Source organism: Crinia signifera, chromosome 3 (assembly GCF_055691185.1).
Source record: "Crinia signifera chromosome 3, ASM5569118v1, whole genome shotgun sequence".
Taxonomy (NCBI): Eukaryota; Metazoa; Chordata; class Amphibia; order Anura; family Myobatrachidae; genus Crinia; species Crinia signifera.
This window is the reverse complement of record NC_139219.1, coordinates 299,903,064-299,927,551: the sequence shown is the minus strand read 5'-3', so window position 1 is coordinate 299,927,551 and position 24,488 is coordinate 299,903,064. Positions and strand designations below refer to the sequence as shown.

General features: G+C 43.6%; 1 protein-coding gene across 4 annotated transcripts in view; it reads left to right on the top strand.

Annotated features, from left to right (window-relative positions):
- KIDINS220 (kinase D interacting substrate 220) overlaps positions 1 to 23,614 on the top strand; it is a 104,908-nt gene extending 81,294 nt beyond the window's left edge. For 2 of the 4 annotated variants that reach the window (XM_083178521.1, XM_083178522.1), the window contains exons 25-29: positions 2,041 to 2,154; positions 15,260 to 15,397; positions 16,031 to 16,129; positions 18,719 to 18,955; positions 19,534 to 23,614. In XM_083178521.1, the coding sequence (XP_083034647.1) occupies positions 2,041 to 2,154; positions 15,260 to 15,397; positions 16,031 to 16,129; positions 18,719 to 18,955; positions 19,534 to 20,754 (1,809 nt within the window). In that variant the 3' untranslated portion in view covers positions 20,755 to 23,614. Of the gene's footprint in view, positions 1 to 2,040; positions 2,155 to 3,629; positions 9,235 to 15,259; positions 15,398 to 16,030; positions 16,130 to 18,718; positions 18,956 to 19,533 lie in introns of those variants that run through there. The other 2 variants (XM_083178523.1, XM_083178525.1) reach the window with 2 other exon arrangements.
- The last annotated feature ends 874 nt before the right edge of the window (positions 23,615 to 24,488 follow it).

Here is a 24,488-nt window from a genome sequence, read left to right as displayed (position 1 = left end):
TACGGTAGGTCTTCCCTGTTTAGCTGCATTTAGGCCTTTCCCAAGTCCGCTGTGGTAATAAAAGTCGCAAACACTGCTTACCCTGTGCCCATGTCTTCAATACTTATCTCTCATGTTGGTGGCAGCGGTGGGATTATGGCTGAGACCTGTTCAAGTGCACTAAACATTGTTGGTAACGTGTTTCTAAGTCTATGGCATGCCAAAGCTCATAAATAAAACCCAAAGAAAAATGAAATGGAAAACATAATTAGATACATTTGTTTCTTCACTATGATTTAGTAACTCTGGCTTTGTGTGTTTATTTTACTTAGTTTTTTCCCTTGTCTGTCTAGATCGCCGCTGTTTATTATCGGACTTCAGCGGCTCATACAGAATTTATGTGCTACTATATATGTTTTACAAATGTGAAGGAAATTAACTTGCTTTAATGTGCAGATGCTGAGGAACCGCCACTCTGGCAACTTCGTTCTCACACTCTACGTGGTGGCTGTTATGTCTAAATGCCCTGGCAGCCTTACACCTCTTCCGAATGTTCAGTGTGGGACTAGTTATAAATTGATGCCAGCCTGTTCACAGAGTCGAAATGCACCTTTTTGCAGACATCTGATGTCTTAGTAACTAAATTTCGTTGATACTCTATAGCTGGGGTAGCCAACCCTAGTCCTCGAGAGCTACCAACAGTGCATGTTTTGCAGGTCTCCTCACAGAATCACAAGTGAGCTAATTAGCTCCATCTGTGGATCTTTTAAAATGTGTCAGTGATTAATGAGTGCAGCTGTGCAGCAGCTAGGTTTTCTGAAAAATGTGAACTGTTGGTAGCTCTCGAGGGCTAGGGTTGACTACCACTGCTCTATAGTAAATTATGGAGCATCACGGTTATCTAATTTTATGGCAGGTCTGACCCATTTCCTCAACTCCCTCTAGCAAGAGGTCCCAACATTTCTAGGGTCAGACTTCATTATCTTAGGCCAGGCATGTCCAAAATGTGGCCCTCCTGCTGTTGTGAAACTACACATCCCAGCATGCCTTGCTACAGTTGTAGCATTCCCTAATAGCAAAACCGTGGCAAGTCAAGATGGGACTTGTAGTTTCACAGCTGGAGGGCCATAGTTTGGACATGCCTGTCTTAAGGTGCCCACACACTAGAAAGATCTGCGATCGTAAGATGTGCGCATAAATTAGCCTTGAAATCTTTAGTCCGTCCTGGACCAAAGATTTCAAGCAAGCGCACGTCTTTACCAAAGATTTTTCTTAAGATCCCGTGTGCGTTCCTATGGATCTTTTGTTAAATCTTCTGATCTTTTGTGCAGCATGTAAGATCAGAAGATTCAGCTAAAGATCCACGGGAGTGCGCATCAGACCCAAAATCGGCCGATTTTCGACCGATTATCAGTAAACATCGGATGATTTATCGGCCGATTTTTCGGAAATCGGCCAATCGGCCCAAAAATCATTCTAGTGTGTGGGCACCTTTAGGCTTTAAGAGGAGATAGAGGGCAATGCTATCACTGCAGTATATATTTCTATTTTATAAATACAAGATGAAATAAAATCTAGCGCTACATCTCTCTTCCTACTTTCCAGACTAAAAGATTAACTCGTTTTAAGAGATTAAAATTTGTATATTTAATAGGATTTTAGCCTGAGGGTCTGCACTTCACAACGATACAAAGCAAACTACCACTCAACCTTCCCATTGTCTAACAGTTACCTGTTGGGTTTCTCCGATACGCCGAACACAGCTTGAGTAGAACGTGGAATTGCCACATTAAAGATTAGATGCATGGGCATCCTTACTTTGTTTCAGGGGGGAGAATTCATGCGGTACATTAAGATCTGTGTCCGTACAATTTGGGTGTCTCCTTTTTTTTTTTTAAATACTTTTTTATAATTTTATTTGAATGCATCAATGATAATTATTTCCCCAGTTAAGCTTCATTTCCCATCATCATTTTCTTTGCATCAAGTTGTGTTTTTTATTTCTCATATGTACCCTTTATTTTTTATTCCTGCATGCTGTTTGTTTTTGTTTTCCCATAGCCATTCTTTGCACCTCATGTTTACGTGCCAAGATATTACTATCCAAACTCCCAGCATCCCATCTCACGTCCACCTGTAAAAACCAGTATTTCCAGAGATCAGACCACTGGCCTAGTAAGTATTGAGAGGCATTCACAGGGCACTAACCGGGGAACGGGAAACAATTTCTCTTGTGTTACTTCCTGTTTAACAAGTACCACCCCTGTCTGAGTGGGTATTGTTCAATGTAGAAGGTTGCAGTTATGGTAACCCCTATTGGGCCCTACACACACAGCGATATACAGGCATTTTCTGAGCGATGTTACTTATTTGACTACATTGCTCAGAAAATGCCCCTATATCACTGTGTGTGTAGGAGCAATAGCTATGCGTGGCTCCGCACGTCTCTATATTCCATCAATTAATTACCAGTGCGCTGGTTATTAATTGGTTGGGCCAGTGTTCTCACCGGAGAACACTGGCCCTGACAGAGCGCTCAACGCACATGGCTGTGCAGCGATGTGTGCTGAGTGATCTAGCATCGCTTAGAACGCTCATCTACACACACCGCTATGTGTGGAGGCCCCATAAGATCTGTAAAAGATCAGTACATGATCGTAGGTGGGTGCTATATTTATGCAAGACTTTAAATATGGGCACGTTATACTGAGTAAGACTAAGTAAATATATAGGTTTTTAAGTGGCAATTTTTTTGGCACGTAGCACTTCTTTAGAGTAGCGCCACAGGGTTGAGCCACTTACTGGAGTTGGCATGTTAAATATAGCTACTTCAGTTCTGTGAAAAATTATACCCTGTTTTCAGGATAACACACAAACCATAACCTATGCAAGTGCTATACAGATGTGTCCACATCCAGCTATCCTCCATGCCATAATATTTGCGTTATACATAACTGTGACTGTGCCGGGTGTCTTTTTTTTTTTTTTTGGCAACTTTTTCCTTTAAAATATATTTGCTAAATAAATAGGACGCACAATCCACTTCTGCTGATTAAAATGATATACTTCATATCTATGGCAGCTGCATTAGAAATGGAATGAGACCGTGTTTTCCTGGAAAACGGCATAACTTAGTATTTTTTTTATTTTTTTTATGCAAATGTTTAACGATAAAGGAGGCTAGATGTGTGTGGATACCTGTATATTGTTCTTAATACTTTGTCAGTGTTGCAGTTGTATGTCCCCCATAGAGACCAATTTACCTTAGATCATGTGACCTTGGCATATCTTGAGCGGTGAAGCAGAGCTGATACGGTGATCCATCCAAGGATTTCTGGGAACCAGTGATGTCAGTGACTAATATTCATGAGTTATTGGTTCCTGGGGAATTGAGGCCACTTCATTTGGGTCTTTGACTGGTCCACTAGGTGTCGCTACTGCAACTTGTTACCCAATTAACAGCAGACCTTTATGTTACCAGTTTTTATTCACAGGTGTAGTTCCCCCCCCCCTTTTAGAATGGAATACTGTAGCTGGGATTTTTTTTGTTTTTCTTCTCACACTGTGTGACAGTGCTGAGTGTTTGCGGGGTATTGTTTGTGACTGTGGGGGAAGCCTTTTCAGCCTGTGCACATTATTGTGTTGCTTAGGACATTATTGAAGAAGATGCATCGGAGACCCTGCCTACCCCCACACACTCTCCTCTGGTAACGCCTGTAGTCGTGTGGTGATGTGCTGTGGCAATCCATTGCTTTAGGATCTGTCCCATTAATGCCCGCATTACTAACCAAGCATCAGCCATTCACTGGTATAAGTGCTATAGAATAGCCTAGATACTAATGGTGTGACTCACGGACTTGTATTGTATATTGACGTATATTGCTGTTCAGATGATACTTTTTATCATTTTATGTTGTACATTAAATCAACTAATTTAATGATGTTTAGTAGATGGAAATGCACTGTATTATACACTATATGGACAAAAGTATTCGGACGCCTGACCATTACACCAATAAGGTCTGTAATAACATTGCATTCAAATACATATACAATGTGGTGTTGGTCCCCCTTTTGTAGCTAACTCTTCTTGGAATGGTTCCCACAAGACTTTGTATCGTTTCTGTGGGAATTTGTGCCCATTCATTGTGTAGAGCATTTATGAGGCCAAGCACCAGAAGGCCTGTCTCGCAGTCTCCATTCCAGTTCATCCCAAAGGTGCTCGATGGGATTTATGTCAGGGCTCTATGGGAGCGATTCAAGTTCTTCCACACTGAACGTGTAAATCTATGTCTTCATAGTCCTTGCTTTGTGCACTGAGGCTCAGTTATCATGGAATAGAAAAGGACCTTCCCCAAACTGTTGCCGGTTGTAAGCTTAGCATTGTCCAAAATGTCTTGGTATGCTGAAGCATTAAGATTTCCCTTCACTGTTTTTTTTTTTTTTTTTTAATGGTTTGTGCCTAGCCCAAACCACAGAAATCAGCCCCATACCATTATCCCTCCGCCACCAGACTTCACAGTTGGCATAACGCAGTCAGGCAGGTAATGTTCTCCCAGCATCTGCCAAACCCAGACTCGCCCGCCTGACTGCCAGAGAACAGAGACTCTTGATTCGTCACTCCACAGAACACGTTTCCACTGCTCTACATTCAAGTGTTTGCGTTCTTTACACACTGGTGATGTGAGGCTTGCATGCAGCTGCTCAGCAATAGAAACCCATTCCATTAGCTCCTACCACACAGTTTGTATGCTTACATTAATGCCAGTTGAATTTTGATATCACTTACAGTTGACCGTGGAATTTCCAGCAGGGATGAAATTTCACGAACCGTTTTATCAACCACAAATGTTTGCGAATGGCCACCTCATGCCTAGGTGCTTGATTTTTTTTTTTTTTTTTTACTGCTGTGGCAACGGGTCTGATTGAAACAGCTGAATTCAATAATTCATATGTGTGGCCAAATACTTTTTGTCCATATAGTGTATATGTGTGTGTATCATATATATGGTATACATGTAGTGTATTATACATACTGTATATTATGCATGTACTATAGTGTGGTAAGTTGTTTTTTTTCCCCCTCTACTTTTAGTAGACTGGTATGTTATCCTCATAGTCTGGTGGTTGGGCATAAGGTATTAATGGGCGGTGTCTCCTGGTACAAGAAGGCCATTAACCCTTTGATTGCAAACACTGCTGTGAGCGATCCTCAAACTATCCGCTAAAAATTCCAGCGTCGCTCACAGCGACTGTTCTTTTAGTATAAATAAATACAAATATAACAAAGTCAATTTATTGAATTTTAGTTTAAATATTGCACCCAAAAAAATAAGTTGGCATGTTTAACGGATATTTTGACGCTGGAATTTTCACAGCAACATCGGCACTCAAAGGGATAATAAAAAGGTTTGCTTGGCAAATTTCCCACCTATTTTGACAAATTCCTTTGGCTTTCAAAAGGTTAATAGGAAATGTAGCTTAGGAGAATGTTGGCTTATAAGGCTGGATGACAGGAAGTCAATATTAATGCTGGCCATGAAATGACAATTTGTATAAGGTAATGGATTAGGGGGTTATTCAGTATGGGATTCCGACTATCGGAAAGTCCCGACAGTTGGAATCCCAGGCCGTTTTAGATTCTCTCGACTGCAACTCGACTGTTGGTATTCAAAATACGGACTTTTGAGGGTGGGAAAGTCCAGGGATTGTCAGAAACTGCCACGGATTGTGGAAAAACGGCTGTGAATTCGACAATCCACGGCTGTTTCTGACAAACCAGATCCAAATTTTAATAATTTAATAAAACCTATTTTAATAATAATATTGTACAAATATAAGTTTCTTGTGTATGCAAATAAATAACGGAACCTGACTTTATTTACAAAGGTTGGGTCCTCTTATGCTACAAAAACTAGAGGTAATGCTAGGGAGCGACCATATTCCCCTCATATAGGTAGTAGGATACCGGTAACAGCCGTGCCTGGAGAGCTGTGTTAGCAAATGCTATTGCAGTTTAGATCTCCAGCTGTGAGGGATCGCTATACTTGTAAGGCAGTACTTGTAAGGCAGTACTTGTATATGCAGCCTAGCAAACAGGTGTGATTCGGGCCTTTAGTTCAGTAACATACTTCTGATATGTAGATCAATTGCATTAGGGTTTATTTTACTTAAACAGTCCACAGTGGCTGTGAGTCGCTCAGAATATTAAAGTTAATATAAGATCTAGTCCTGTGATACTTCCTGCCCCTTGGTACACCACTCACTGCAGTAACCGCTATTCCTGTGATAGTTCCTGCCCCTTAGTGCACCACTCACTGCAGTAACCGCTATTCCTGTGATAGTTCCTGCCCCTTAGTGCACCACTCACTGCAGTAACCGCTATTCCTGTGATAGTTCCTGCCCCTTGGTGCACCACTCACTGCACTAACCTCTATTCCTGTGATAGTTCCTTCCCATTGGTGCACCACTTACTGCACTTACCTCTATTCCTGTGATAGTTCCTGCCCCTTAGTGCACCACTCACTGCAGTAACCTCTATTCCTGTGATAGTTCCTGCCCCTTAGTGCACCACTCACTGCAGTAACCTCTATTCCTGTGATAGTTCCTGCCCCTTGGTGCACAACTCACTGCAGTAACCTCCTATTCCTGTGATAGTTCCTGCCCCTTGGTGCACAACTCACTGCAGTAACCTCCTATTCCTGTGATAGTTCCTGCCCCTTAGTGCACCACTCACTGCAGTAACCGCTATTCCTGTGATAGTTCCTGCCCCTTAGTGCACCACTCACTGCAGTAACCGCTATTCCTGTGATAGTTCCTGCCCCTTGGTGCACCACTCACTGCACTAACCTCTATTCCTGTGATAGTTCCTTCCCATTGGTGCACCACTCACTGCACTTACCTCTATTCCTGTGATAGTTCCTGCCCCTTAGTGCACCACTCACTGCAGTAACCTCTATTCCTGTGATAGTTCCTGTCCCTTGGTGCACAACTCACTGCAGTAACCTCCTATTCCTGTGATAGTTCCTGCCCCTTGGTGCACCACTCACTGCACTAACCTCTATTCCTGTGATAGTTCCTGCCCCTTGGTACACCACTCACTGCAGTAACCGCTATTCCTGTGATAGTTCCTGCCCCTTGGTGCACAACTCACTGCAGTAACCGCTATTCCTGTGACAAAAAGTCCTGCTCTTTGGTGCACCATGTACTGCAATAACCTTCTATTCCTTTGGTAATACATCCTGCCCTTTGGTGCACCACCTATTGCAGTAACCTATTCCTGTGGTAATACATTGTGTTCCTTGGTGCACCACCTATTGCAGTAACCTCCTATTCCTGTGGTAAATCATCGTGTTCCTTGGTGCACCACACACTGCAATAAGTTCTATTCCTTCTGGAAATGTTCTGCTCAGACATGTGATGAACACGGTTAGTGAGCTCATGTTTTATACAGAAGTACCCTGCTCCAATCCCTGTACAGCCCTATGTGTGAAAGACTGATCAGGAAGTGGGAAACGTCATTGCTTTGGTAGGAACCTGCTACCATTCCCATGCAAGCCGACTGAGCCTTTTTCCTTGGGAGCAAAACAAGCCTGTATCAGCCAACAAATTACACTCATCAAATCTGCTCAGTCTTACATTCCTGGTCGCCTGGAGCCTGTTTTCCACATTCAGACGAGAACATAACGGCCTCTGTCTAATGCCAGGATAACCCTCTTACTGCAGTCATTTGAAGCAATACGGCTGCTGACAGCGGGCCAGAGCAGCTTACAGCCCTCACCGGGCCTGTTCCATGGTAGGGATTACACTTGCAAAGAGCAAACAACACGAATAATGGTAAAATGTTTTCTGTAAAGCACAGGCAAGTGCACTGTGGACGGGTATCATTGTACTGCCAGTCATATGGTACAAACAGAGGTTTGCTTTTAATTCTTCCAGTGCTGCAATTGAGTTACTGGTACTGGCAAGGCACTATGTATATAAAGACTTGACAGCTCCCTGGACAAAGATACTTAATATACACGTATTGACCAATAACCTGTTCAGGCCGGACCTCATGGAATAGGTAGTTTCGAGGTGAGTTTAGGGATGGCCATTGTTGCATTGGCCATCGATGGCAAAAGTGCAACTGGCCATCGATTTAGTGTATTACTATTCAATGGATGACATCCATGTTTTTACATATCGATGGTCATCCATTTTCTTTGATTGATTGGCATGTGGGCCAATCAAAATACAGGGGCGGGGCTTCATGTGTGTCAGGGGCAGGGCTATACTCCATGTCCCGCTCCTTGGGGAAAAAGGAAAAACGTAACTATTCGTTTTAAGCTTGGCATCGATGGCATAAATTAATGTATCCTCATTAATTGTTTTCCTCCTTCCACAAATCATATTTATATAGTAAACCTTATATCCTAACACTGTGGTCAATCAGCACTTCTATTTTCCTAGTGCAAGGCTGATAAGTAAGTGTTTAATTGGTTGCACAAGTTTACTGTAAATTTGAATTACTTTATTTAAGAAAATTAATGAAAGGTGCAAAGATTTCCTCTTGTCGGAGTAGTGCTAGGCAAAATGTAGCAAAAATGTTGATTAGCTGCTATGATTTTAGTGTAGATTTAATTCATATCGGTAAAGAACGGTGATTCTTCACCAAATCAATTATCTGATGTTGGCAATATCGGAATTCGTTAATAAATAAACAAATTGCTTATGCGCAACAACAAAAAATGTACTGCTATGGCGCAGCATTGGCCATAGAGTAGCACCGCACCAGGCATAGAGTGGTAACATTAAGAATATATTTTAGAAAATGCCAACTCCTCGTTATTTTAATTAGCAGTCAAAAAAAAAAAATCCTATTGACTATACACATTATCTATTCTTTGTTTTCCACCTGCAGATACCTCTCGTTGGTAATATGGCTCCCCCTGGTGGTCAGGGGGAAAACATAAGCATCGAGGCGTAATGGTTTTCTGATGCTCGTGTTCTCTGAGAAGTAATTCTTTGGTTAAAAAAAGACAATCTTTAGGGAGCCTATCACGAATCACTGCTGAAATATTACAGTTGCTTCCACAGCGACTGATAACCGTAAACAATAGCTTGCATCATGTTTGACAAGGCTACGATTGCAAACTCACACAGCCCAAATCCTGGCTGGGGATGAGAAATTGTGTTTGCGGCTTTTGAAAGATGTCTATTCATATTGGATCAGTTTGACTTTTGCATATACCGGCCCATAAGAAACACCATTATTTTTGTAAAAAAAAAAAAAAAATGTTGGCGTAAAGAAATTGTTCTCTTGAATATTTATCTCATTGCCTTTCCATGCAACCATGTAAATCCAGTGTCAAATAAATGAAAACCGGTTTCCTTCAATCTCGCTGAGCGGGGTGCGTTCTGGGGCCACATCCCTCTGACAAAAACCTTTCTTTTTTTTTTTTAAATTGCTTTTCAGATTTGTATAGAATACTTTCCCCTCTCTCTCCTCTCAGTCTCCCTACAAGTCTATAACAAAACGTATGATTCAGCTTTTTCTTTTTATTTATACATAACAAAGTGAAGAGGGCCTGTTAGATAAAACACTGCTTGCGGGGAGAGATATTGATCTGCATATTTAAAATGGATGGTTCTTGACATAAAATCGTTACGTAGCAAATTGTTCATCCCACATTAATGTATTGTGGGCAGATTGCCGCTTGCATACTAATACACTGTGCGTGCTGAAATCAGTAGCTTAACCCTATACTATAGCTGGGGAAATAACAGCAGTGCTGACCTATCTTGTGTACTCCAGCTTGTTATATCAGTGGTGTTTTGAAAGCACTGACGTACACAGGAGGGCGGCCATTTTGTTGGCTGAGCCATTATCCATAATAGACTGGAAGCCAGCAATGTTGCTGAAACACAAAGGGGACATCTCTGAAACGCCAAGGTGATGCCATTGGTTCTTAGTGAATTACTTGGCTGCATAAATATTAGGCCACATGACTGCCTCCATTATGTACTGTAGGGCAGGTTCTCTGTAGAGTAATTTCTAGTCATGGCATCAGTATGGCTTTGTCAGCTGATGTCAGGACGATCCCGTATCTCATTTAAGTTTCCTCTCTCTCTCTCTCTCTCTCTCTCTCTCTCTCTCTCTCTCTCTCTCTCTCTCTCTCTCTCTCTCTCTCTCTCTCTCTCTCTCTCTCTCTCTCTCTCTCTCTCTCTCTCTCTCTCTCTCTCTCTCTCTTCTCCCAGATGTGCTCAATTGGATTCAGGTCTGGGGAGTGGGCGGGCCAGTGCATAGCATCAATGCCTTCGTTTTGCAGGAACTACTGACACACTCCAGCCACATGAGGTCTAGCATTGTCTTGCATTAAGGAACCCAGGGCCAACCGCACCAGCATATGGTCTCACACGGGGTCTGAGGATCTCATCTCAGTACCTAATGGCAGTTAGGCTACCTCTGGTGTGCACATGGAGGGCTGTGCGGCCTCCCAAAGAAATGCCACCCCACACCAATACTGACCCACTGCCTGTCTCCAGACTGTCACATCTGTCACATGTGCTCAGTTGAACCTGCTTTCATCTGTGAAGAGCACAGGGCACCAGTGGCGAATTTAGGTCTATTGTCTGTTTGTGTGTCTCCAAAACACTGCCATCTGTTGACAGCAAGTGAAACTGCATCTCTTTCTCTCACAGTATGCACAGACACAGAGCAATCACAAGGCTGCAGACTAGCTTTTGAAGCATTTGCTTCGAGCAGGCTTACTAGTAATGTAATCTTTATTTTATGTGTTGGCTAGCTAAGAAGCATGTTAGCTCGGACAGCTTCCCCGCTACCAGGGAACAAACTTGTTGGGTTTCATCTAAGTAAGCTAGGAAATCCTCTAGTCAGGAACTTACTGACATTATGAAATCTCTCTACTGCACCTTTCTCAGTATTTTCTGTACATGCTTCTGCAGGAAATTGTGCCACCATCAGTTCTCAGGGGCTTGGCACTGTGAGTAATTCATATGTGACTTAATGCTCACTCGTCTTCAGGGGATGTTCAGCTGCTTGTGGTGAGCACTGAGCAGTAACATGTATGGTCTGGTGACAAGATCATATCATATTCCTCCTATCACAACAGAACATCCCGCTCTGTCGTGTGATGTCATACCCCGTTCTAAGGGGACAGTGGTGTCCGTACATGTGTAAGTTCTGGAGCGTGCGTGGCTACTGTATTGTGCAGTTATTGAGTCCTTAGCTGTCTGGACCTGGTGGTTACATCCTTTCTTATGGGGGATATCTGCATTTACACTGTAATTTAGCTACAATTGTGGTAATGGAAGGCAGTTTTGTCTCATCTTTAGTCTGCACGCATAGCATTGGATATTGCAGTGGGTTGTAACTATAGTCATGTGACTGCTGCTTATCGCACTATCGCATGTGACTACTGCATATCGCACCTGCATAGTGGCCTCTGAAGACCTACAGATCTGCCTCATACATCTTGCCTGAATATGCAGCGGGAGATGCTTGGCATCCGTGAGCTGACCGTTCCCACGCAACTCTGAGTTGGGCGTGTTTTTTTTTTCTTTTCTGTGTGTGTGTCTTACATAAAAAGCATTGTCAACAATTTCTAGGTGTTCTTTTCTTTAACATTACAGGCACTCAGGGGCTGATTTATCAGTGAATGATATTCTTGTTTTCACTCATTACCAGTGATAAATGGTGATCCAGCAAATCAGCTCCTAACTGTCACTTGTCAAACATATGGCCGTTAGGTGCTGATAGGCTAGAGCAGTGGTAGCCAACTCCGGTCCTTGAGAGCTACCAACAGTTCACATTTTCCAGACAACTTAGCTGCTGCAAAGGTGCACTCATTACTAGCTGAAACATTTTCAAATATCCACAGGTGGAGCTAATTACTTCACTTGTGATTCTGTGAGGAGATCTGGAAAACGTTAACTGTTGGTTGCTCTCGAGGACTGGAGCGGGCTACCCCAGGGCTAGAGCACCAGTTCTCATTCGTAGCCAGTGGCCGCTCCAGGGAAGGGATGCAGCACAGTTAAAATTCAAATAGGGGAGCCGCACCAACTGCCAGTTAGTCCTTTGGTGATGGCAGTTGGTGTGGCTCCTCTATTTCAATTTTGACCTGTGCTGCAGCCCCACCTCTGAAGCCGCCACTGTTCCTAATGAGTGAATTAGAATATTATCCGTTGGTAAATCTTCCCCTGAGTCCGGTATTCCCCTTTCATGCTCACAAGCCTTTTGTAGTCTTCCACTTCTTTCACACTCTGGCTGCACATCTTTCAGCCAGCTTGCAGCCCAGTAATGGAAATGTTCCCTTTTGTTTTACCAGTGTGGCAGTATTTGTGCTAATACTGATTAATCGTGTGTAGCTCTCTTGTGATTTGGTATTTTATATCAAGTTTGTCGTTAGCTGGTGAGCATGCACATACATGTTTACTTTATGATGAAGTTGGACTGTGCTAACCCACAATTCCCCTGTGACCCATCACGTTTGCTGGTCCTGCTTCGGCGCCAGCCTGCAGTATTTTCTATCAGACACACAGGACATGTAGAAATACATTGCAGCCAGCTTTCAAGTACCAACCGCATATAACACGAGTGCTTCCCACTAATTGTTTCCACATCTCCATAGTGCACATTGATATCGCAACCCCTGCCTGTTTATTGGGTCGCTGTAACCAGGTCAGATGTCAACTATACATACTGTGCCATCCTTATTAGCACTGTGCCCACCTTTTTTATGTATTCATGATTCTGTAATAATTTAACAGTATGCGTGGGGCTGTATATTAGGATGTATTTCCTCTACCATGTCTCTCTATCAATATAAACTAATCTGGAGGAAGTGTCACAAATTATGAAGAAAAAAACATTTTGAAAGTGATTTCCTGTTGTACAGAACATGTTTACGCATTTCATAGGTCATCACTTGATTCCTGGACACCACCCCATAACGCGATGGGCAGCAGCTGATCCTGGTGTTATTGGCATCTCCGTCTTAGTGTCCGCATTATGACTGCATACTGCTGTTGTAGTTCATTTTGCAGCCAGATAAATGACGGCATACACTGAATAGCAGGTCCCACTATATAAGTTGTACATGCGGCACAAGTGAATCACACTTTCATTTTCTGAAACCGTTTTGTTAAACTCATTTTCGCTGTCTTTGTAGTCATCTCCACCAATTATTATGGTGATTTTGCCCTTTAGACACTTTATGAAAGAAGGTATCTGTGGTATCATAAGAGATTTGCTTTCATTTCTGTTCTGTAATAGAATAATAAGTTATTGTGAGCTACATTACAGTGGTGGAACAACCATGGGTGCAAGGCTTGCCTCGAGATATGGGTCCCAGAGGTGAGGACAATGCTTACCTTTAAAGTGCTTGAACGGTAGAGATTCAACATTCTATACACTTTAGTCCGTGCAGGTGGCCCCAGGAGCTACAACTGACATTGATTGGTCCCTATGTAAATTCACTATGGGGCTGGGGAGTGTCCAGTCCTGTTCCCATTATAGTACCTTTTACCTGTTGAGCAGCAGCTCTTGTGTAATGTAACTAAAGTTTTGGCTATGACCGTTTTTAAGGGGTGTACACACGGTGAGTTGTACTTTATATTCAATCCCAATCGAATCACATGGCGCTGTACACCTTCGATTTAGACTATATAGTACAGATCTGTACTAGTCTTGCCTGCATCGGGATCAAATCGAATGCATTCGATTTTGCTTCTAAAAGAAAAATCAAACAGAAAAAATTGACGAAATCAAACCATGCGTACACCCTTTTTGGAGTAAAACACATACCGTAGGCACGGTCAGAGAGAACGGTATACACATGTGACAAACATTGAGTGATCTGTCTGCATTATAGAACACCTATTCCAAGTCTCAAATGAAGTGTTGGGTGCTAAGGAAGCAACATTCTGCTATTGTCATTTTGCTTTCCGAATTATCTTTCAATCCCTATGCTTATCAATATCATAACACAGACGGTAGCAGACTAGCTTTCGAAGCTTTTGCTTCGAGCGGGCTTACTAGTTACCAATATGAGCATTAGTGTTAGGCTGTGGTTAAGGTAAAGTTGTACTGCCAATATGCGTAATGTTGAACATGATAACATTATGTCATTTTCAACGTCTAATGTCGATAATGAGACCCTGTAAATATTAAGACCACGTTGAAATACTCTTCCATTCTGAATGCTGAGCTATTGTACCACACCCCTTAAAGTGTGTGTGGGAAATCAATGTCCCTCCAACCACTGTGTGACTACATATCCCAGCATGCCCTGCAATAGTTTTGCTATGTGGGAAAGCTAAAACTGTGACATGCCATGCTGGGATGTGTAGTTCAACAGTAGGTGGAGGGATGCTTATTGCCCGGCCTAGTTTTATAGGATACTAGTACAAGAAATATGTAGTTACTTATACTAGATAAGCGCACGCATGGTTCTGTTACATGTGCTTGCTGTGGTGAATGACTGAATTCCAGTTACACACGGTTTCTTTGTAAGTTATGTGGTTGGAAATAACATTCAATGCCCCTGAAGGCTAGGAATACATCGAGCAGTGGTGATCGCTCGCCGTCCCCTTCACTCACCATTTCCACCTCGCATGGTTCTTTTCAGAGAGGTGGAAATGGCGAGTGTGGTCATCAAAACAGCGGGGCTCACCACAAATGCAGCGGACAAACCTCACCATTTAAGGGGAATCAGAGGATGGCACGGATTCCGGCCAAACATTGAATATGTCATGGGGGGTTGGACGGCGAGGATGGCTTTTCCTTGCCAAAAATAAGCCACCCTCATTATACAAACCCCCCTTGCCACAGCACTGAATACACCTCATAGAGTATTTGCTGAAATGAGGATACTTTGGGGCAGATGTATAAAGCAGTGATCAGGGAGAAGTGAGCCGGAGGAGAAGTGGCCCATGGCAACCAATCAGCACTGAAGTAACATCTATAATTTGCATAATATAAAATTATACAGAGCAGCTGATTGGTTGCCATGAGCCACTTCTCTGGATCACGTCTCCTCCTTTATCATACATCGACCCCTTTGTTAGGGACACATATAAGAAAATTAGTGCAGACTACCACATATGAAAGCCGCATTCGCTCCCCAGTGAGGTTGGTAGAGTCCTCGGGAATATTGGGGGGTTCTGTTTGCGCAAAGCATGGGGGTAGGCTCTCTTACACCGAAGGCCTTTCCTTGCTATTGGTTGGGAATACAGTGCTGCTTCTATGAGTTACTTATACAATTTCCTTCCTCTGTAGGTTACAGCCGGCGGCGTTGTCGGAGCGCACAGCTCTGCACTGGCATCCATGAATGTGGAAGCTGTGTGTGACAAACTGAAGCAAATTGATGGCATTGACCAGAGCATGTTGGCTCAGTACACTGCAACCATCCACAAGGTGACCTCCTATATTATTCATGTGGCGTATTGCAGCCTTTGGACACCATTACCCCAAATAACAATACAAATAATCTATGTATTCATAGTCTCGCTTGCCCCTGTTAACACCTCACAGAGAGCACAGAACGTTCCCCCTTTGAATTCACTGCAGCAGTTAGCATCTGGTCGCACTTATGTTCTAGACGCCAAGCCTAGTGGTGTATGCGGCTTCAGCTCACATGAAAGCACTTAGATGGGGGGTGATCCTGTGTGGCCTTGGACTAAGCGATAATGTTTTATTTATTGAAATATTCCGACTAAAATCTGCAAGCGCTGAGTCACCGGTAATAGGTAATTGATGTTTTAGGACTTTGAATTCCCATAGCATTTAGGAAGGTCTAATGCTAATCACCAGATGCTACAGCGATCCATTTAAGGTTATTTACCAGCAAGCACCGAGAGCCTGTTGCAGTTCTGGCCATGTAATACGTTCCCAAGGAACCAATCTCGTTTTCATCAAGCAGTAACTTCCCTTAGTGTCATATAGTGGTGGCTGAGCGATCGCGGTGGTCGGACGTTGTACCTGCCTGCGCTGTCTCCCACCTACTCACTCTATATCTCACCTACGTAACTCTATCTCTCTCCCATACAGGCTAACATCAATGGCAGAGTCCTGACACAGTGCAGCATGGACGAGCTGAGGAAAGAGATGAGCATGAATTTCGGAGATTGGCATCTTTTCAAAAGCGCAGTAAGGATAACTCTTACACTAGTAATACCACACGCCTAACCTGACGCGTGATCTGTCCCTGTGTGGTATCATAGGCAGGGCTACAGCCGTGTTCACCAGCTGGTACATTAGCCCTGTAATAAAGCACCAGCCACGGCCAATAGACTCCCAACTGTCATTTTCAAACACAGTTCATTGGCTGGTGCTTTATCTCATTTCACTTGTCCCTAACCCTGCTTGTTCCATAAGTCGGGTGAGGCCCAGCCATGTTGATGGTGAATTTATTCTAAGCCTATCTTTGTGTTTTAGGCAAGTATTAATCTGGGAAATTGTTTAGGAAATATTGGGGCAGATGTATTGTTGCAGCACACAGCGCATAGCGCACCGCTTTAATACTTCCTGCTTCGCCTCATTAATGATTTGAAGTAGGAAGGGACATCAACGAGATGTATTAACATCTTTTCTGCCGAAGCGGAGGAGCGCAAACTCCCCCCTCCGGTGATGTGTTCTTGAGGAGACAGCGTGTCAGTTCACACTGACACACTGTCTCCTTTCCCCGGCTGGCTGGACTGGGCATGCACAGGATCTCGCTACTCACACGAGAACTCCAGCGCAGCCCAGAGGCAGCAGCAGGGACACAGCTCTGTCCCTGCTGTGGCGATAGGGCTTCGCACCCTGCTGCTGGTGAAGCAGATAGCGGCAGCACCCCTGTCATTTAGCACACCCCAGCTCCTTCATACATGGGGGAGAAGCGGGTATCCGTGCACATAACGTGCGCTGATGCCTCTTCTCCCCCATAGCGACACATCTGCCCCATTGTTCCCTAACAGAACTATTTCTGACAATTACATTTGAGTGTGTGAGGGGCCTGATTGTGTTGTCAAATTATAACCACTCTGGGCAGTATCGGTCAGCACCAGGTTGCATTGCATGACTGCAGTTTAGCTGGCTGAGCAGGACCACACAAGGGCAGTAGTGGTGAGCACCAGGTTGCGTTGCATGGCTGCAGGTTAGCTGTCTGAGCAGGACCACACAGATGCAGTAGTGGTCAGCACCAGGTTGCATTGCATGGCTGCAGGTTATCTGGCTGAGCAGGACCACACAGATGCAGTAGTGGTCAGCACCAGGTTGCATTGCATGGCTGCAGGTTAGCTGGCTGAGCAGGACCACACAGGGGCAGTACTGGTCAGCACCAGATTGCATTGCATGGCTGCAGTTTAGCTGGCTGAGCAGGACCACACAGGGGCAGTAGTGGGGAGCACCAGGTTGCATTGCATGGCTGCAGGTTAGCTGGTTGAGCAGGACCACACAGGGGCAGTATCGGTCAGCACCAGTTTGCATTGCATGGCTGCAGTTTAGCTGGCTGAGCAGGACCACACAGGGGCAGTAGTGGTGAGCACCAGGTTGCATTGCATGGCTGCAGGTTAGCTGGCTGAGCAGGACCACACAGATGCAGTAGTGGTCAGCACCAGGTTGGATTGCATGGCTGCAGTTTAGCTGGCTGAGCAGGACCACACAGGGGCAGTAGTGGTGAGCACCAGGTTGCATTGCATGGCTGCAGGTTAGCTGGCTGAGCAGGACCACACAGATGCAGTAGTGGTCAGCACCAGGTTGCATTGCATGGCTGCAGGTTAGCTGGCTGAGCAGGACCATACATTGGGCAGTAGCGGTCAGCTTCAGGTCGCATTGCATGGCTGCAGGTTAGCTGGCTGAGCAGGACCACACAGGGGCAGTAGCGGTCAGCTTCAGGTCGCATTGCATGGCTGCAGGTTGCAGGACCATACATTGGGCAGTAGCGGTCAGCTTCAGGTCGCATTGCATGGCTGCAGGTTGCAGGACCATACATTGGGCAGTAGCGGTCAGCTTCAGGTCGCATTGCATGGCTGCAGGTTTTCTGAGAGAGCAGGGATACACATTGGGTAGTAGCGGTCAGCTGCAGGTTAGCTGGCTGAGCAGGACCACACAGGGGCAGTAGCGGTCAGCTTCAGGTCGCATTGCATGGCTGCAGTGGTCAGCACCGGGACACGTCCCCTGGTTGCAGGTTATCTAGCAGAGATCTGTGACAACTGAGCTAATGCTTTATGACTGATAACCTCTGCCCTTTAAGATGTGCAGTTTAGAGTCATTTTGCATAAATGCGAATAAGTGTTCTTACATTTGCATTATTGCTTTCTGAGTAGGCGTCCTCTGTATGCCGCAGAAGTATAATGTGCAGATATCTGTTGAATGTTGTAATAAGCATGTGACTTTATACTTACATTAAAATAATTTAATCTAATCAGCTCTTAAACAGATTGACTTCAGTGCTTGCTTTAAAGAGATTACGTATTTAAAACATTGCAAATGACTGTAAGAAAATTATTCAGGCTTAATTGTTCTCTTGAAAATGTTTTCCTGGAGCCTTTTGTCGGGATCTCTCCATAAACAGATGGAGTCATAACACAGAGATTAGTTTGAAATAAGTCTGTTTTGTTTCACTTTCCCACTTGCGCTTGTGTTCTGAATGAGGGGTTGCGTGGAGGGGAGGTGCAATTTGACTTAATTGTTCTGAAGTTTCTTTTTTCTGTTTTGCAAAATAATAATCTCCATATTTCTGCTCTCGAAAAAAAGCTTCAAGAAATGCGAAGCTCGGACTTAGCTCCGATTCATCCTGATGAGGCCCGGATGGTGACCGAACCGGTCAGAAACATGGCGGGACATGGTGACATTGGCCGGCGTCCAGTTCCAAACCCAGAGCTGCCGCACACTGACCTTGCTGGTCAGAACTATGACTTCAGTTTTAGCTTTGAGGAGCTAAACGCTCTAGGCTTTGAAGAGGCGCCGCGGAACGCTGGCGTTGCTTGGCAGGTAAGTATCCGGTTACATGTGCTTTTATTTATGAATTTAATCTACAGGATTTGTAATTATTCCATACGTATTCAAATATGGTATATATCTATCGATATATCTATATCCAATATGATATATTACAGAAGAGATCAGTGAGAGAGAGAATAGAGATTTTGAAACCTGTTGGCTGAACGGAGAGAGTAACTAGACAGTGATCTGAGAGGATACAGGATAAAACATGGACCCCATCAGTATTGTATAGCGGAGGGTCTCACGTACAGGATAAGACCCAATAAATGTTTTTTGTTTATAGAAGATGTAGTTCATTCATTTGATATATTAGTTACCACATTAGAATTTTTATTTTTTCCCATAATAAAGCTGTTTTTCAGTGTTTTCCTGGGTTATGTCCTTTTATGGTGTCCAGTAGGCGGCAGTAAATGGTAAATGTTGGAGGTGGCCAAGAATGTGATAAGTACAGAAGAGAGAAGTCCAGCAATGATGCTTGTTGTTAATCCAGTTTACAGATGTGTGATGTATTTGGTTGCATATAGTTGGCCACTAACGGAACAGTCGATGTTGTGTTCCTTTTTCAGGGACGAGCACATAGAACCCCAAGTTTGACCAGCCTTAATTCCCAGGAGTCCACCCAAGAAATCTTAAGGCTGACCGATAAAGTTCAAGCAGAATATAGAGATGCATACAGGGAGTACATAGCTCAGATGGCCCAAATTGAAGGTGCAGTGAGTTCTACTACAAGTGGCAGGTCTTCTCCAATGAGCTCCAGTACTTACCACATTGGGCAGAGCACTTCCGTGAGTTCCATTCATTCGAGTGCGGAGCAAGATAAAGGGAAGGATTTGGAGTCTAAGCAGGAAGAGGGAAGAAAACCGTTTCTGTTGAAGAGAAATGATGTTGATTACACATCTTCAACGGTTTCTACCACCGATGCTTCTCCGCTGGACCCAATCACAGAAGAAGATGAGAAATCAGACCAGTCTGGAGCCAAGCTCCTTCCAAGTAAAAAAAATGCAGAGAGAACCAGCCTCTTCCAAGCAGCAGATCTAAAACTTAAAGGAACTGGTCTTCGCTACCAGAAGCTGCCAAGTGATGAAGATGAGTCAGGGCCAGAGGAATCTGATAACACTCCACTTCTTAAGGAAGGGAAAGACAAAAAAACAGATGCAACTACAGATAAAGTCGCGCCTGAAGCTGCCAGAACATTCAGCAAAACAAAGGAGTATCTGTCTGACGCTGTTCTCGACAAGAAAGACTCCTCCGACTCGGGTGTGAGGTCCAATGAAAGTTCTCCAAATCATTCTCTCAACAATGAAGCTACCGATGACTCCCAACTTGAAAAAGATAACCTTATTGAGCTTGAGGATGATCGTATGCGAGGAAAGAGGGGCATACCAAACAGTCTGAGCGGCCTTCAGGACTCCTCCATAGCGCGCATGTCTATCTGCTCTGAAGGCAAGAAGAGCCCCTCGGAGAGCAGTCTTATAGCCAGCAGCCCTGAGGAGAACTGGCCATCTTGCCCAAAAGGCTATAATCTCAATCGCACTCCCAGTACAGTGACCCTCAACAATAATACTGCAAATCAAAACTTTGAAGCCACAGAGGAAGCAAAAGAAGAATCTCCTATCATAGTTGTTCCTGGGTCCAGCCCCGTGCACAATGAAAACCTGAAGCGAGTGACCAACAAGAGAGGTCAACGTTCAGGATACAGCCGACTGGCAAAAGATGCATCTGAGCTGCACACCGTCTCTACCAGTGACACTGCCGGCTTTGCCGAAGAGAGAGAGAGTATCCTTTAAACTCAATCTTCATCTGTCCAGTCAATCAGCTCATTATTAATTTTAGTTTTTATTCCTTTTTGCCGTTATCATTTTTTTTTCCGTGCCAACCTCCATCCAACACTGAACTCTACCAGATTGTGGTCCTTAACACGGTTTCCTTTAAAATGACCTGGCAAATATTTAAAAGCACACAGCAGCAAGTAAACTAGTAAAGAGCACTGAATCGGTTCAGCCGTCCGTAGCCCCGCCTCGCAGATCTTTCTGCTGCCTTTTCCATGAGAAAAGAGAAGATCATGATCCAGAAAATTTGCGACCACCAGATTTTTTTTGCTCTTCATTAGCCTGTTTCATCATCCCAGCATTCTATAAACATGCATAATGAAGCATTCACAAGCCACTTTCATTTATATAGGTCAACAAAATCATAACAATCATATTGAAAATGCCCATTAAGTTTTCAAAGCATTTTATAGGGATTTATTTAAAAAACTGTCCTTGTAAAAGTTTTCACAACCACTTATAATCAGGCATGTTAATCTGGACACAGAGGGTTTTATACGGTTGGCAAAGGCCAATCCGCGATGCACCGGGGGAGTGTTTTGCACCTATTTTAAACAAATGCTCAATTTAACCCTCTTTCATTTCCTTTAACCCCCTTAGTCTTTGGTGCGGATTATGTTCAACGTGTTGCAAATTGCGCCGGGAGTGAGCCCTTGGGCAATATCAGAAATTTGACAAAACTAGATTGGTGATGCCACTTTGTACCCTAGTGAAGAGGGGCACTTAAGTCGGAGAATGCCGGTTCTCGTGACTAAACAACCGCGAGTACAGTTATTCTCCAACATAAGGGTGCGGAGTTGAAGAGCTCCGGGAACTTCCACCTAGCGCTATTCACACCGTACGGAATAGAATCAACCACCACTGTATAAATATACATTTGCATGATGTTTGGATAGTAAATCTAACCATAATTGCAAATCTAAATACAACCACCAAGAAGCATTATCTGAAAACAGATGCCATGGTCCCCTTATAATAGTGGTTAGGAAAGCCTTTGATTTAATTATGATGACAATAATTTAGGTCCGTAAATCGCCCCCAAAACCACCATTTTAATATGTGAATGAACAAAAACATCTTTGAAAATGGTGTAAATGACCCAAAACTGACAATTTGAAATTTACCAATTTAGAATTTAAATGCAATTCAGAATATTACCATCTTTTCATTATCTGTCCAATGGTTGCATTTGTGTGGGCCAAGTATACAAGGGTGTGAGAACTTTTACAAGGGCCTTGACATGCCATTTTCAAAACCTCCCGACCTCTTCCCTCCCTATAAATCCATCATTGTAACTCTTGGTTCTTCGAATGTTTTTTTGTTTTTCTCTCTCCTTCTTAAGAGTTTTCAGGTTCAGCTCTGATTTTTTGCTCAATTATAATCGGTGTATTGTTTTTATTGGTCATCGCAAGTGTAATTTGTGACCGTATAAAAGTGAGCTTGTCTCGTGCCATAATGCTTTCTATACCGTGGTTTGTTGCTTGTAATGCACACTTGAATACAGTGTCTGTGTGATTTGCATGATCTAGATATGTAATTCTCATAAAAACATTTATTATTGTGCTGTCCTCATCTGGGGCTTATGTCCTATTATTCTCAACTGGAGATACAGTCCTGTCATTCAATCCGATTTGTTTATGACCAAAGTGTTAAAGAATCTGCAGTCGTGTGATCTGTTCTTAGTTATATGCAGATGTTGACTTCAACAATCTAATCTGATTGGGTAGAACATTTTTTGCCCATACAAGTATTCTGGAGTGGATTGAATCTTGTGTACAGTAATTATACCAGTGTAATCCACTGTTCGTTATAGTTGACATACAGTACACAGCACTAAAAAAGGTATTTTATCTCTTTAGGATCTGTTTTTATGTGTATACAGCAATCACTCGCTTATTGACGCGCAATTAGAATTCTGAAAACCGATTGGATTAGAAAGACATTATTCAAAAGTGTGGTAAAGTTATTGATGGAATCTAGAAAGATTCTCTTTCCTACTCTAGAAGTGCTGATCACAGTCTACCTAGTTATCTAGATAGTAACTGCCACGTGTGTTGGAGTGGATACTTGTGGCATAAATAACAGGACCGTCTCCATCGTCCATTATAATAGGTTACAATATTGTACCCCGGCTTCCTTCCATAAGTAGGTGTGATTGTTTCATAGATAGTCACGTAATGTAGTGTTCTAGAATACTCCTGTGGTAAGGTATCCGTGCATGCTGGTAGATCACCCTTCTGTTGACCACACAAGTCACCGGGCTAGTATCGCTGAAGGAAAGGACACTTGACTATTCCAGATAACAGAACCCTTCGTTATCACGAATAACCTACGCCAACCTGACCCTGCTGTATCATAGAGGGAGAGTACGGTTACCCTTGCATCCTGATGAGTCACATGTAGATTAAATTAGCCTGCAATATCTGGTTTTCTGGAATGAGTAATCATTTTCATACTCGTGCGACACCATGCCGCCTGCATAAGGCACATTACGCCCACATGAGATATCTTACGTCTTTTTTCCCGAAGAGAAAAACGACATTTTTACAGCAGCTCACCCTGAAATGTGGTTTGGAGTGATGGCGATGGTCCCAGGTCGGACCCTTCTGCGTGCCAGTCTTTGCTCAGCAGTAGTTAGTGTCCCTGCCTGAGGAGTTGGCGGGGGAACCGGCAGCTGGGTGTTAGTGCCTCCCCTCTGTCAGAGTGTTACAGGCAGATCTACCACCTGTTTATGGAGCTTGCATGATACTATTTCAGTGTCACAGTGTTGTTAACAGTGTTGTGCTAAATATGTGGAAATAAATTTAACTCCTAAGCATCGTCTTGTTATGTCTCTTTATTATTATGGGATTCGAGAAGTTTATGTGAATTGTTTGTTGCAGTGGTTCACAAGCTGGGTTCCGAGCACTTCCAAAGGTGCCAGGACCAACTCAAATTATATCTGGTCCCCGTGTTAGACCAAACCGGTGCTGGTGGCTGGGGTGCTGGGTAAGCAAAAGGTCCGTTCTACAGGTGAAGAGCATCCAGTCAAGAGCTAGAGGACATCTCAGGCGGTGAGTTTATAGATCCAGTAGCTGCCCTTTAGGCCTTATACCTACTTTTTTCGGTCTTCCGTATTTAAAATGCTATTAAAAACAATTCTAGCTCGGAAAGCTCAAGACAGACGTTCGGCCAAAATGAAACGGGAACGTCACACCTGCATGTCCTTGTTGGTCATCTCCTCACAAAAACTTGGGCATTAATATGGAGCCCAAGGTGGTTTGGTTTTGTAAAACAACCTATCTGGGTTGGATGAACATATACCAGTGATTGCTAACCTTGACACCCCAACTGTTGTTGAACTACGCATCCCAGCATGCCCTGCTACAGTTTTGCTATTTGGCCATGCCAAAACTGAGTCAGGGAATGCTGGGATGTGTAGTTCAACAACAGTTGGAGTGTCAAGGTTACTCATCACTGACGTATACTGTAACCCTAATAAATGACAGAGTAGTCAACAAATACTGTAAAATGTGTACCGGACAATTATTACACCACCAAATAATATAAAGGTAAAGATTTTCTGCTGGGTAAATTGGTATCGTTGGCAGTAGGATTCACATTCTGGGGCCGTTCGCTACAAATGCATACACACTTGCCGATGCCAGGAGCGAAGGTCAGTAACGACGACGTCCCTCGTCTGAACGTGTTCA